The sequence below is a fragment of the Manis javanica genome, chromosome 5 (assembly GCF_040802235.1).
Source record: "Manis javanica isolate MJ-LG chromosome 5, MJ_LKY, whole genome shotgun sequence".
NCBI classification, from domain to species: Eukaryota; Metazoa; Chordata; class Mammalia; order Pholidota; family Manidae; genus Manis; species Manis javanica.
The window spans coordinates 74,281,751-74,297,767 of record NC_133160.1 but is presented as its reverse complement, the minus strand read 5'-3'; the positions used below and the strand labels follow the sequence as shown (position 1 = coordinate 74,297,767).

Here is a 16,017-nt window from a genome sequence, read left to right as displayed (position 1 = left end):
TAACCTGTTCTCTCCCCACCGCGAAAAGGTATCAAAATAGGAGCAAACAATATAGGTCAAAATTAATGTCCTGCGTTGGATGCCTTTGTTTTTCTACCATTTCCAAGATAACTTAGTTCATCATGAAGTTCCATGAGAGGAGAACTGTATCTGACCTAACTTTGCATCCCTCTAAGCACTTAGCACAATCTACTCCCCTTTCCTGTGAATGGAAGGCAAGCCAAAACTGCATTTTCAGGGCAATATATATTCATTATATTCCCTCATTTCTTTTAAATCTGTTCAGACGTCACCTCAGTGAGATTTTGTTGCACTCATTTAACATTGCAACCCACCCTTTGTCCTCCCCTCTCCCAGTGCTCCAGTGTCCTTAATCCGCCATATATTTTTTTACACTGCTTTCAAACACTATCTAATTTATTATTTATTATGTTTAATTGTTCTGTTTCCCCTACTTAAACAAAAGGTATTCAAGGGCAGGGTCTTTTATCTTCACTGATGAATCTTAAATACTTGGAGTAGTGGTACTCAGTTAAGGAGGACTGCAGCATGTCTGTTGATTAATGAGTAAATGAATGTGTATTTTTAATGTGTATGTTTTTCATAAATTACTCAAAATAGAATATCATGGTTTACTAGATTCATAGTTCTCAGCCTGTTTTTTAACCAACATTTATACCCTGATTCTGATACATTTGCCCAGAGCAGAGTTTTTCTGAACCTCAGCACTACTGACATCTGGGGCCAGGAATTCTTTGTTGTAAAGGAACTGTTCTGTGTGTCATAGGATGTTTAGAAGCATCCTAGCCTCTATTCACTAGTAGTATCCCAATATACTCTTCATCTGCTATTAAACTTGCATCCTTTATGGTATCCTCTGTTAAACTGGTAAACAAATGTTTTCCTGATCTCTGTGAGATGCTATGGCACACTAAGCCCAAGAGGAGGTCTGGCATCTAAAGTCGTGGGTGGAGTGCAGTCTTGCAGGACGGAGCCCTTACCTCAGGGAATGTGCTGCTGTCTCCAGGCTTGGACACCCTGCTGGTGTTCGCTTGGTAAAGTCCATGGGAAGAACACACACCCACCCACCCACCCACACACACACACACACACACACACACACCCTGCTGGTGTTCGCTTGGTAAAGTCCATGGGAAGAACACATACACACACACACACACACACACACACACACACACACGAATTGGGTCCAGGAACCCAAAAGGAGTACCTATACTTTTAAAGTTGTCCTGATTTAAGGACATGGACAGGCTAAACCTAAGCAATGACTCCCACATTCCTTTCACTCTAGTTATTATTATTACATTTATGCTTGGAATTTGAAGGGCATCTGACAGAAGACTGGATAAGTTTACTAACCAGATGTATGTCTTCTAGTGTCACCTCTCCTTACGGGTGTAATTACATACTTCAGGCAGAACAATGTGGCTGAGGTTTCCAATATGACTGAACTTTAAAAGCATTTATATGGTTCTAGGCTTCTCAAGAAAATATATCAAAGAAACCTCTTCTTCAAGGTATTTTAATATCTTTCTAGTTGAGCTTTGTTTATTTCAACTACTTTATTATGTTAAAAAATGCTCCTAAAACAAACATTTCAAATTCTAGCTGACACACCATTCAGTTGTTTGTTTTGCTGAAATGCCTTCAACTCCCCCGCAATTGAAAATTGAATGAAATTCCCAGACAAGCTTGAGCAAGAGAGGATCTGAGACAGAGCAGTTCAGTAAAACCCAATATCCCAATTTCTGAGATTTTAGAGTTTAAAAAACAACAAAAAATTACCAGTTTTAAAAATAGAAGAATTAATTCAGTTGCAGGTCACATTCTTTATGTGTGTTCTCTACATAGATTCATCTCTTCAGAAAGTTATTTTACATCAGCCTGTGCACATCTGCTACTACTAGAATCTGTTTTTTTTCTGTTGTCTGGATGAAATTCAAAAAATAGTTGACTGAAGTCGCTTTTGTAAATGGTTCCAGGTGACCTCTGCAGAACTCTGCATTGTCTTATATACGTATATATAGAGAGAGACAGAATTCAGGAAATGGTTTTAGCATGACTGATGATATAGGTATATCACCAAAGATCATGTTCTTAAGAACTCTACCATATACTAGGTCATGATGAAACATGTTAAGCATCTGACACACTGTTCTTAAAAAGTAAGTCCCATTACCTCTGTGGCTCATCTTTCTAATTAGACACTTGATTTTCAGAATAACAGTTTCTGACATTTTGCAGCTGCTATGGCATTTCCAGGCAAAAAAGTCAAAATGATAAATCAAGTAAGGCTATATTCTTAATCTAATCAAATTTGCAGTAGATTTACAAAAATAAGAGAATCCTTGTTTGGGGTACATTCTTTCCTCCAAAATGGTCCTTTTTATCAGAATAAAGTAAAAGGAATTAAATATTCAGGAATTCACCTCTCAATTATATTGCTGCACCACCATAAAGAGATGGTTATTTCATGGTACTTGTAGTTGTGATTTAGAATAGAAAGTAGCATAAGTAAGCTATTTATATTGTAAATTGATAGGGCAACTACACAAAACTTAATTTACCCAAGTTTCCCCTTCAAACTGCCAATGGGATATTTCATTCCAAAATCTGTATTGCATTAACACTAGGGAAAATGTGAAAAATAAGGGCTTTAAAATGGTGATTGGCCAACTACCTCAGTTATCTTTGTTATGCTGGCATTAAAGACTGTTTTGGACACCTCACACTATGTGAAAGCTGTAAACTAATCACAGTTGGATTACTGGAACTCTGTCAGCCTTCCAGTAAAGTGCCCTTATCATGTAGGGACTACTTTGTGCAAATGACTGTAATAGGATGATGGATCTGAAGTTAACACATTCTGATCTCATTCCCCCTAAACCATCATCCCAGATTACTCTGATATGAGGATTGTATAAAAGAGTGACTGCCCTACAAAGGCAAGTTAAATAAACATAAAAAGTTGTCATCCCACATAATAAAATAACACTGCTAGTAATAGCAAACTATGCCTTATTGTTCCAAAATGGCTGCTCAAAAGCACTGGCCTGTACCCCCACTGCAAAATTAGGCAACAAAGAAGGCCAATGAGCAAGAAATCATTATATATATATGATATATATACATATATATAAGATATTTATGTGTGTGTGTGTATACATATACATATACATACACATGTATATGTGTATGTATATATATAAGTCCAGTTGTTAAAGCAGTAGAGATACAAAAAGAAAAAGCATGTGAGAGCTAATTTCAGAATATGAAATCTAGGTCCCCTACTAGTAGACCTTAAATTAGACTATCAAGAAATCTAAAAGGAAGGTAAACTCTTAGAACGTGATTTTATTGCTTCTGCACTACAGTCTCTACAATTCCAGAGAAATCTATTTTTGCAAAGTTTAGAGTTTTTGATGTTTAAAGGAGGGTTATTTTAATCCAAAGTCTCTAAGCCCAGAAAAACAAAATTTGGAGCTTGTTCTAATCACTGGTAACTGTCCTTATGCCTTTTAATAAACTTACCTGCAATAAGGATGTGAGTTGTACCCTCCTTAGGCACTTCAAAACAGGAAATCTATGAAATCTGGTAAAGGTTACAGACCAAGTTGCATGGATATATAACACATGTGAAAAACAATTTTCTCCCTACTCACATCAAAAGAGTCTCGCATTATGTCCAAAGCACATCAAAATGCTGCATATCGTAATCTCTGCTTTTAAATCAACTGTCTTATACTTTGCAGATAACGAGAAGAAATTCAGAATGACATATGGAAAGAGTTATCTGCTGATTTAGGTTTAAAATACCACCAAACTCTAAAGAGTCCAACATTCTTACATATATCCACTATCTGGCAGCTGCACCCACAGCTTCATCATGCGGCAATCATTTAGTAGTATCTACTATGTGCCAAGCAATACACAAGGCATTTGGTTTATAAACACAAATGAAGTGATTGCTGACTTGAAGCAATAAACTAGAAGAAGCCAGCCAAGGGAGAAATAATGACGTGTAAACAAACATATATCTAAAATAATAAAAAAGAAACAAAGAAAGAAAAAGACCTTCCAGGGAACCCGCAAGTCAAATCAAAATTTTCAAACTCAAGTATAATTTTGGGGTAATTTCCCTACTTTAATACTTTAAGCCTTGAACCCCTAAGTCTGTAACTTTTAGCAGACACTTGATAGACAAGGAGTCTTGAATAAGGGGTAGATAATCTAAAGTGAACCTACTGAATTAATTTTGCCTAATCTCTAAACTGCCCAAACAGGCTTTCCCAGATTCTCTGCAGTTTCCTCCCTTATTCTTCTCTAGTAGTCAGTAAAATAAACTCATCCTGGATTCCCTGCTTTTGCTAATAACAATCTGATTCCTGTTTTGGGAATTATGTTTCCAACATAATAATAGCTAATGTGTTCTGAATTTTACAGTTCATAAAATACTTTCACATACTTTGCAGATCATTTGTTACTCACTATGGAACATTACTGCTGTCATTTTACAGATGAAAAAACTGTGGATCCAAGAGATTAACTAGTTTCCACAAAATTAGGCAATTGACCATTGAAGGAGTTAGAACTGTAACTCTGGTGTTGATGGCCAGATCCATGTCTCTTGTCATACAGTACCACGTTCTGATGTCTATCACAGTGTCTCTACCTTCTCTTCTGCCTTTCGTTTCCACCTTCTACTATAATAGCTTTATAATCAGTCTCCCTCTAGTTCCCCTGCCATCCTGAGTTTCAATCACTTGGTAACAGACCAGTTTAAGTCACTCCAATTTGAGTCACACAAAATGCAAAGATTTCATGAAATTTGAAACTCATTCAGACCCTCACATTAGTAACTTTGCTTTACCACCTCAGTTCGATCCCGTGTATTTTCAAAGTACTCATCTCCTAAAATTCCTCTTTGATCATATTCAAGGCTCAAAAACCACTAGTGGTTTCCACTGCTTGGTGAATGAAACAGAAATTCACTACCCTGGTATTCCAGGCCTTTCCTACTTCTTTACTGCAAGTTCACTAGACAAATTCCAGATCCACTATGCTAACTAATAACTGCCATCCTTCAAATGTGTTTTATGCTTTCTCACCACTATGCTCCCAATGTTTGATGTTACCCACCTCCTACTACTAATACATAAATCCAGCCGCTCTGCTCAAAGAGACTCCGAAACAGAACTTACTCTTCCTCCCATATCCATCTTTGAACTGTTCTAGTGCTAAAGAAATAAAAACAAAAAACAAAACCTCTTTCTTATGTTAAAATGAAAATTATCTGATCTCCCACGAATATCTGTGGTATTTGAAGCCATGGATAACCAATCTAATCCAATTCCACGCATCTCCCCTTTCTGTTTGCCTGCCTTGTGCACCACGTAGCATTTTCGCGGTGCAGCCCCAGAACTGAGCACAGTTCTCCCCCAGAGCGACAGCACTCTTGTCCCCGCCGGGAGCTTGAGCACAGGCAGCGGGCTCTGCTGCTCTGCCTGGACACCGTTGTGTCAGCGCGGCCCAAAACTGATTAACCTAATGGGCAACTGCCTGACACGGCTGACTCATATGAGGGCAGCAGGACACCAAAACTCATGAGGTCTTTTTTCACTTGTGGTTCATTTAAGCCAAGTTTCCAGGAACTAATGCCGGCATTTTACTTCCTCCTTATTCCACACTGTTAGAAAAATGAATCAAGATCTTTCACCATCTTGGAGCCTATCTCCCAACATACATCTTGTCCTTCCCAGTCTCCTAGCATCCAAAAATAGAATTACCTTACTATCAGTATTCTTTTTCAGTTTAGTGATTAATACATTGAATGGGACAAGGATAAGTATCCAGTCAACTCAGTTACATTCTTCCTCATCATCATTCTTCAAACATCCAGATTACATTCTATTCTATCCACTAAGCAAGTGGGTCTTAACCTTTAGCGTTCATAAGAATCATCTGAGATTCTTGATAAAAATGCAAGCTCCTAGGTATTCAGCTCCAAAGATCTAGTAGATCTGAGGAGGGACCCAGGAAACTGGATTTTTAACAAGATGAATATATCTAATATTGTGGTGAAAAGACCACACTTTAAAAACAGTGCCATAACTTTTTCTGCTCCTATCATACCAGCCACATCAGTGTGTCCTCCTCTGGGTCATCCAGCTACACTAAAAATTATTATGATAGCAAAGATCCTATCTGTCTTGTTCTCCACTACATCTTTAGTGCAATGATTTTTTGTTAAGTTAATGAATGACTATCATCATTACTGTCTGTGCCATTCATGTAACATATGAAGGTATTAAACTCACTAGTATATAGGTGAACTCTCAAACTCAGTTATTATCTGAGTTTAATAACAAAGGCTATGTAAAATATAGATTTGTATCTTCTGCAGCACCTTGAATATATCAAAATAATAAGAGGAAGTGAATAGAGACCCTAGAAACATAGGTACATGAAAACTTGGCATATAACATAGTTGACATAAATAAATGGGTAAGGAATGGAATGGTCCATGAAAAGTGTTGGGAAAACAAGCTTTCCTTAAAAAAAGTATAAAATTAGGTCCTTTCTCATACTGTATGCCATACACAAAAATAAATTATAAACAGTAAAAATCTAAACATGAAAAGCAAAACTGTAAAGTTTTTTACTAAAAAATTAAGATAGTATTTTCATTATACGGTGTTAGAGAAGGATTTCTTAAATAAGATACAAAGTTTTCATCAACTTTAAAAAGTTGACACATTTAAAAATATTGCAATTAAAATATCTTCATAAGAAAAAGACCTTAAACAAGACAAGGAACATGCCTCAGCTTGAGAAAAGGCATTTGTAACATATGGTAACAAAGACTTTGGGCCCAGAATATATCCAAAAATTTGAAAAATCAATTACAAAAAGATAATCCAACAGAAAAATAAGCAAAGGATATGGACAAAGAATTCATGAAAGACAATAACCAGAGAAATGGAATTTAAAAAGAAGTCCCAAAACTCTAAAATTGGCAAATTTTAAGTGTAAGTGCTGATAGCATCAAGTTGAGGTGAGGATGTGAGGAACTGGGAACTTACACATTGCTGTGGTATAAATGGATACAATTACTTTAGAAAGTATAGTTAGTAGTCCCTAGTAAAACTGAACGGCGCCTGTACTTCAGGACCCAACAAAATGCTCGCACATTTATGTACCCAATGAGATAAATGAATATCTACTGCAGAAACCATTTTTTCATAATAAAAGAATGGAAATGGAAACCACCTAATTATCCATCAGTAGGGGAATAAATAAACTATGGTTTCATCTTACAAAAGGCATTAAAATTCAAATAGTGGTTAAAGTGAATAAAATCTATATGGAGGGACTGCAAATATACAGTGAGGCCATATGATACCATATATGAAAAAAATGAACAAATTTTTGCTTATAAAAACTTCAATGAAAGGTATATGTTTTAAAATAAAACTTTTTATTATGACTATTTTCAAATAAACAATTCTCTTACTCATCACCTTGCTTCATTAATTATCAATAGTTTGACAAGCACTGGTGTACATTTGTAAATACCAAAATTCCTGCTAAGGAAATGACCATTAACAGGCCCACAAAAGAGCACAGGGCAGGAAAAGGACAACTTGCGTCTAGTGTAGGCACAGTGAGCAGTGTCATGCTGGCACCTGATTTTCTCTGCATGGGCTCCCCTCTGAACTGGGAAAACTTCAGACTGTACTGATAAAACGTTTGTGACAAGAGTAAATAATCAGGATGCAACCTGACTCTCTACAAGGCACAAATAGAAAAATCTCAAAGACAAAAAACACCAAGAAGAACCAAAGGGTCAAAAAAACCAAAACTCCCTATTCCTTAGCATTCATTTCTAGATAATCTGAGGCCTCCTCTAGCTCTACAGGGATATGATTTCACCTTCAGACACATTCTTGGGGGGGAAGCACTAACATATAGCTGCCTTCCTTACAAAAACCCATCCTCTCTTCTCCCTAAATCTAGAGTCTGCTTTAATACCAGGTAGCCAAGAGCTCCCTGAGGGCGCTCTTTTCTCCTATTATTACCTCCCTCAATACCAAGATGGTGCAACTGGACTGGATGTGGAGGTCTTTAGCCTGCCTCTGCCACTTCAAGTTTCTAGTATGTTGTAGGGCAGGAAGGGATTGGAAGATGTCAAATAAGAGCCAAACTTAGTTGTTTGTTAAGGTGGACACACACCTCTTGAAGCAGTGTGCTGCTGTAAGGACCCAGCAGCTGCTCAGGAGTGTGGCCCCACAGAGGAGCCTGCCATCTCCATGGCGTGACTTCAGTCGAAGGGACACTTGCCAAGGCCAGCCACCCCTGAGAAGAAAGTGAACCACCCATCAATACCCATAAAAGGCAGAAAAGCACAGAAAAGCATCTAAGACATTAAACAATGACTTGGAAGGTTTGCACTTAAGAGGAAAGGAATATGAAAGGGATTCTAGGATGTAAGACCCCTTCCTACTTTGAGAATGATGCCCCTACAACTTGGAGCAGACCACCTTAAGATTTGCTTATAGGCATTTGTATGCATCTGCATATCTGTGACATTCTTGGAAACAAGCTGGGTCTTCTTTATATTTCATGATTTGAAGTATATTTTCTCTCCTCACTACTCTACCTAAGCAGATTTAAAAAGTATTTAATATGCAAAATGCTAGTTTTCCATCAGAAAATTCAACAAAAAAGTATATTAAAGCAAGTCTAAAACAAATATATTCTAAGTCTAATGAACTGTGTAGAAATTTTTTCAGATCTTTTGAACAAGTTTCTTTCTACCACATAAGTTCTCAGCAACACATCTATTTCATAAAGCAGGAGATAGTGATATAAGAACACGGTCCATGTTCTTATACATGGTCAGAGGACAGTGAAATTAGAGTAATCTGAATTTAATTTAGAAAAATAAGTTTAAAAAATCCCTTATAAAATAGTAGACAATTCCCAATTTGTAATACTATGTATACAAATAATTCCTGCAACATGGAAAAATCTCTTCTGAAGAACCTTTTACCTCAAAGAATTTTTCCCACCAATGATCCGCTTCTGCCGACGGTGCAGTAATCTCAAACCACAAACGGATGAGAGGGACTCTGAAACAGAAACAGGTTATTAAGTAAACCACCATGTTGCTGATAGGGGGATAAAGACACAGTGACACATGCCCCTGCTGCTTCCTCTTCTATTTTAAAATACCTCTTCTCCTCAAATTACAGAATACTTTTTCTTCTAGTAATAAACAAAAGTTGCTTCTCATTTAAACAGGGCAACAATAATTTGCAAACACAGGAGGAACTTTAAGAGGTTTCCCACATTCAGCTCTGAAGAGGTTCCACAGGCTGCTGAATGTTGATACCCTGTCCAGTACATTATCCTTGTAGTTACACCTACATCTCCAACTCTCCTGATTATGGAGATTGTTCTGGAGTTCAGGAACATTAAACAAGAGACCTACCTACAAAGGCAGTAATAGTCTAATCACTTTCTTTATACATACAGTACTCTTCTAAGCCAAAAGCACAAATATAACTAAGAAGAGCAAAGCACATTACCAGAATGGAATTTTGGTCTAAATTTACATTTGCTTATATAGCATATTTATATGTGTAAAGGATTTGGTAAGCCAATTTAAGAAGCAAATTATATTTAGGGGCATGTAGTCAAACTTCCCAAGATAACAAACCTCTGTCAAAACCATTAAAAACAGAAGAATTAAATTTAAAATATGTGAAAAGGAAGACTAAGTAATATAAGGTATGGCTAGTTTCTAAAATAATTTAGGAAGTCAGAGAATCTATAGAAGGTGTTGTTATTTCTTGGTTAAGTGTAAGTATGTATATAAGTGTGTATATATATAATATATATATTTTATCTATATGCACATATATATATTATATCTATATGTACATATATGCATGTAAGTATATACATGTGTATAAAGTGTAGATACTACTAAAAAAATGTGGAAATTGTGTCATGACCATGAAAGTCTGGTCACACTAATGGTCTCCCATAATAACCAGGTGGAAGGGAACTCAGCGGAGAATCAAACCAGTTATTTCTTAAGAGAAAGAGGTTTAACAATGTGCACCAAAATCATTCATTTGCCAAATGATCTCAGAAGCATGCTGTGAAACTTTAATCCTCATCTCTTAGGATATGAATTCTCTAGATGATACTGCAAATTATAAGATTTCAGAAAAATATAATTTTTCTGACTATTTTTTTAAATAACTAAGGACTATGTAATTATAGGCAAAAAGTCAATATATATAATGCCAAGACAAGCAATGATGTAATACTGAGCCAGCAAAACTGAAAGTTTACATCATTCTTTGAGGCAAAGCACTGGATTACAATAAAGTAAAATCTATTTAAAGCTATAAAATACACTGATAGAAAAGAAAGCAAAATGAAGTTCATTTATTAAAGGATCCCATCATATGAACAATAACTAACGGCTTGAGTTTGAATCACCTTATAGAAATCACTAGGTCTTGAGCCTCAACACAAAACCAACAGGCTATTAAGCCAAATTTAGTAATCAAGCTGGTCTAACATGAAATCTTCTTAAGGTATGGTAGCATTGAAACCATGGAAAGGTATCAAAGTAAGTCTTGCTACAACTCTAGGATGGCATAAAAACAAATGTATAAATGAATAAGAAATAAACATGGCACTTCATATTTTAAAATAGGTTTACATTGAAACATAATAAAACCTTTTATAATTATTGAATTTTTATGTTTTTCTACCACTTGAGAAATTCAGCAGAATATAAGGAATTAGTTATATTCAATTTGTAACTATAGTTTAAATTATTTAAGAGAATTTAATACATTCATATATTAATCAATACTGAGGAAAAACTGGCTTACCAAATCATAGGTAATATAAAACAAAGCACAAAAGGTTGTATGTATTCTTCTCCACATTCAAAAGCCCCTCAGATACTGAAGAATCATATCGACAGCATCCAATTTATTTACTGCATTGTCTTTAGCAGTTATTAAAAGAGGTTAGAAAAAGAGAATACTGAAGTATAGATGCACCTGATTTTAAGAAAATCCACTGTGTTAAAACTGTGAACTTTCCCATATGAACAAAGAGGTGATTGTTCTTTTCATAAGAGTAACCATGTTTTTCTCCAAAATAGCTAATTCTTCCCCTTATTCAGTTAAAGCAGTATTTTTTGACAAAATTAAATTCAGAGCTTTCAAGAACTCTTACACTTATTTAAATATGAAACATCTGTAACTATTATACTAAAAAATTACTTTTCACTTTTCTTATATTCTCAAATTTCAGAAAATAAAATCTGCAAAAGATTTGCAAGTAATTTTAAAAGTTAGCTCTGTTATTTACAATATTAGTAAGGGTAGACGCACTTATGATTCATATTTACATTTTCATTTCTCTCTTTCTTTTTATGTAAACATCAATTCTGAATCTTTAAGGATACCAGAAAGTTTGATGGTTTTATTACATCCCAAGAAAGACTGGTACAGAAATGGCTGAGTATGTCAAGAGGGGATGATCCAGACATTACAAAATACTGGAAGTCCACTTCTGCCCTCCGCAAACCCTACTCTCCCTATAAGCACCCCCTAGTCAAGTTTGTCAGGAAGGAACAAGGGGTGGTATATATTCTTTCAGAAGGGCATTTTTGTTATCCTGGTCCTGCTTATAATAATGAACTGGGGTTAGTATTCTTTGACTTGTGTAGTCCCCAGAAGTGACTTACCTTTATTACTGTTACCTGATGCTTTTTTACCAAAATAATCACAAATAACTCCTGCATCTTCACTGTGGCGGCAGTTGTGTCTTCCAATATCCTTTTTGATACAGTCAGCCAGGGACCTCTCATTTCCTGCGCACTTCACATTATCCACATGGATGGGTCCTTTTCCTTCCCCAAAATAAGCCATGGTTCTTGCTCTGGCAGGACCCCTGCAAACAATGCTTTCTTAAGGATGTGGTGAATCAGTCAATCATACATTTTAATAAATCACAACATAACCCTCTTTCAATTATACTTCTTAACTTTCATATATTAACATTAGCATCTGTACGTGCTAAAAAACATTTCATGACAGTCAAAGAAAAGCTTAAAAGAGAGAATAACTGTACCTTCTTATTGTTTTCATACCCCAAAGCTGCCTCTAATTTAGCTTCTACTAAGAAACTCACATTTAATGGCGTATCAAAAATTCATGAGAGTTTTTAACTATTTAAGCATGAAGGAAAATCATTTCAAAATTTTATACTCCTTACAAAGCATAATAGTTTCTCAAAATTGGTAACATATTGCAAGAAAAGCATGAGATTAAGTAATTACCTCAGGAGTTAAGAATTTTAAAGCCTATTTTAGAAGTAAAAAAAGCACGATTTTTAATAAAGAAAGATTAAACCAGGAATGTCAATAGAAGGCAGACCTACTCTTGGTATAAACTTTTGTAAAAATAATACATTACTTCTTTTTAAATATCCAAGTACAATTCCTAATAAATTAACGACATAATTATGAAAAGCAAATACATTAATTGAATGCCTCAGTTTGACCCACTCTTACATGCTTACAATAGACTTTGAGGTACATTGTTTAAAAACAAACACTATTGGATTAAATTTGTTAATATTTTGTTTAGAATTCTTTATGTAGATTCATGAGATGGGATACAGCTCTTTTTGTTTGTGTGTGTGTACTGACCTCGTCTTGATATCAAGTTAGATTAGCCTCATAAAGTGAATGGAAAGATTTCCATCTTTTTTTTTTGCTCTGTAACAATTTGTATAACTCAGGGATTATCTGTGTCTTGAAGACTGGACAAAGTGCTGCAAAATCAGTCTTTTCTTCTACAGCCATTAGTTTATTTTGGTTTTCTATCAATTTTCATAATTACATTTTTGTTGAAAATGTACAGTTGCTTAGATAATTGTCAATTTCCTCTAGATTTCCAAATTTACTAACTAAAAGTAGTTCATAGTATTCTTCTACATGTGTTAACCTTCTGTGTGGCTGGTTTTGTATTCCTTTCTTTTCTCTAATGTTTACTTGTATTCTCGTTCCTTTTTCTAAGTTGGAATTGCCAGACATTGTTGTTTACTTTATTAGTCTTTTTTTTTAAAAAGGAAATAATTGCTGATAATGTGGATGTGAAATGTAAAGCAATTTGAAATTCAAATAAGCATAATTTGAAAAAAACTTAATAGCATTCTGAAATTAAAGTTCCAGGTGATTCCCATCAGTTTGGGGAGTGAGAATGAGGAGAGACTGAAAGTAAACAGTAGTTTGCTAAATGTCTTGAAATTTTTCAGGAAAGGGAAGGAAAAAAATACTGATTTTTGACATTGGTGAGAAAATATGTTAGTTTGCTAAAAATTTAAGGAGAAAGACTAGCAAAACTGTAATAATGCTGAAGTTCTAATCACTTAGAGAAAAGAAAGAGAACATAAAATTGGATTGTTCGCAAATCAAAAACAGGTTACACAAAGAACAGACAATAAAGTATGATTGCATAAAAGTAGATGACAAGTAGAAGTAAACAGAAAATAAAATTACACTCATTAAACAAAACAGAAGGATGACTTCTTAGAGATTTAGCAATCAACTTACAGACTAAAAGGAAGGCACCATTTTAGAAAAGCAATAAATAGAAATTAGAGAACACTTTAACAATAAAAGACCATGATTAAATTAAAGACAGTGACATCTAATAAATATTCTTTTGACTATTTTTTGAAATAACTAAGGACTATGTCATGTATAGGCAAAAGGAAAGAAACTACCCACTGGGATACAGGCACACAGTAATTCAAAGCTAAGATTTCAAAGAAACGATAGGCTCTAATGTATCAGTCTTTAACCAGGGGTTAAAGTGCTCCTGGTAGTAGACAGTAACTTTCCAAGGTATACCTGGGCTTTAAGAAAATGAATATTCAGCTTCTCCAATTCCAGTTATAGTCCCTCCTAAAACTGGTCTTGCTGAATCAAGATCAACTTCTCTTTCAAAATTTTCTTTCTCCTATCCCACAAAAGAAAGGCATATTTTTTATTTATCCCAAATCCTACCACAGTTCACTGCTCCAACACTTAAAAGCCTCTAAAGTGGCCAAAAGAACATTTCAAAAACATGACAGCAAAGGAGCCTCCTTTAATCAAGCACATAAATCCAACCCATCAATCAAAGTAAGAAATGGGAACTTTGGTCAGCTTTTAATGCCTATGTTTCATAATTCTTTATCAAATTTTTGGTTGTTGTTTTTAATAAGTTGCATATTAGAAATCATAAAATCAAGAGAGGACCTTGTTAGAAGAATTTCTTTTCTCTCACTTTTGCTTTCTTCATGTGTGTATGTAAGTATATATGTGTATACTCACACATTTCTATAAGCATTCTAACATTAGGATTCTGTGGGAAAGAAAATTTCAAATACAATTTCAAAAAGTAAAAAGAATTATGCAAAAGTTTTGAAGGTCAAAGAAGAGTTTGCTCATGTATTTTTTAAGTGGATGACAGAGAATATCAAATCACTGTCATATTTATATTTCACTGGAAATAACTAAAAGAGTGATGATATAAGTGTTCTTTTTTCAAACACCATATACAAATATGCAAGACATTAAATCCTTTGAAGCTATTTAACTATAAGATAAAATTAGATATATTTAATTATATGTCTCTACCAAATTAGTAGGTGTACACCATTTTGTAAGGGATTCTTTTAAGGGATACCACTCGAAAATATATATGCAGTTCAAGAACAATGTTATGTTGAAATACATGCTAATGGATTCACACAAAGTTCAAAAAGAATGGAATGTTCATCATGGCTATTTATTTAATCTCAATGAGTTTAATTGATATCAACACATTCTCTCTCAACCCTCTAAAACAATATGATCATATGCTCGACTTTGTCAGACATTATGTAACACATCATTACCCATTACTTATTATTTTCCATTACTCTAAATCTAAGCATTATTTATATTACTTGCTATTCATGTTTCCTGGTTTTTATTACTTCATTTCGGTTTCTCCCATTGTGAAAAAATTTTCTAAAGCTATTTTGATTCTCACTGTTACCAAGGACTAATCCTCACATATGATATAGTTGGCTGTGGAACAGATCTCTGGAATTCCCATTAATAAGACTCAAGCCTTCAACAGCTTAAGTTTCCTGGATTGATTTCTTGAAACAAATGCTTTATTAAGGATTTTTAACAATTCAAAGTGGACGTGAGGGAAAAAAATCCCTTACTCTAGTCACACGCTAGTTTACAATTATATGCATATTTGTTCTTATATGAAATTCCATTTCCCCTCAGTGGAAAATTATAAAAATGGCCAAGGATGTTTAGATTGATCAAATATATAAATGATTCTCATTTAAATATTATCTGATGGCAAATTATAGGTTGGGCACAGATGATTTCCAATTTGTATGCAACATTAAGTTACTGATTTACTTATTAAGAGACTTTATTTAAAGAACAATTACACAATGATCTCCTTTCAATGCTTTTCTTGATAATTACTAGAAATAGTATTGAAAATTGCTACAAACTTTGTTCAACTAATCTGTATTATTTGTCCCTAAATTCACCGAGTTGAATGTAAAATGGAGTAAATGATGCTAAGTAAAAAGCAATGAAAGATGTAGAAAGAAATAAAGGTGCAAATGCATGATGAGTATGCTTATGAATTTATCCCTCCTTAAACCTGGCTTAGACATGTGATTCAAGGATCAAATTTAATCTTACCCTTCCTATTTCCTTTCAAAGTTCCAAACATAATACTAGGTTTCCTGGATCACTAAATCCAAAAAAATAAAAGTATGGCAAAGAAACCAGTCTCGAATAGCAATATACTTTATCGGCTGATTTTTGGATAATGAGATTCACTGGGGATGAAAACAGTAATTTTTTTTCAAACATTGGAAGGAGTTTCACGA

General features: G+C 34.6%; 1 protein-coding gene across 1 annotated transcript in view; it reads right to left on the bottom strand.

Annotated features, from left to right (window-relative positions):
• PRSS12 (serine protease 12) overlaps positions 1 to 16,017 on the bottom strand; it is a 91,600-nt gene that overhangs the window by 4,845 nt on the left and 70,738 nt on the right. Inside the window, 3 exon segments of the mRNA XM_073237120.1 lie at positions 8,254 to 8,376; positions 9,074 to 9,152; positions 11,804 to 12,009. Of these exon segments, the coding sequence (XP_073093221.1) occupies positions 8,254 to 8,376; positions 9,074 to 9,152; positions 11,804 to 12,009 (408 nt within the window).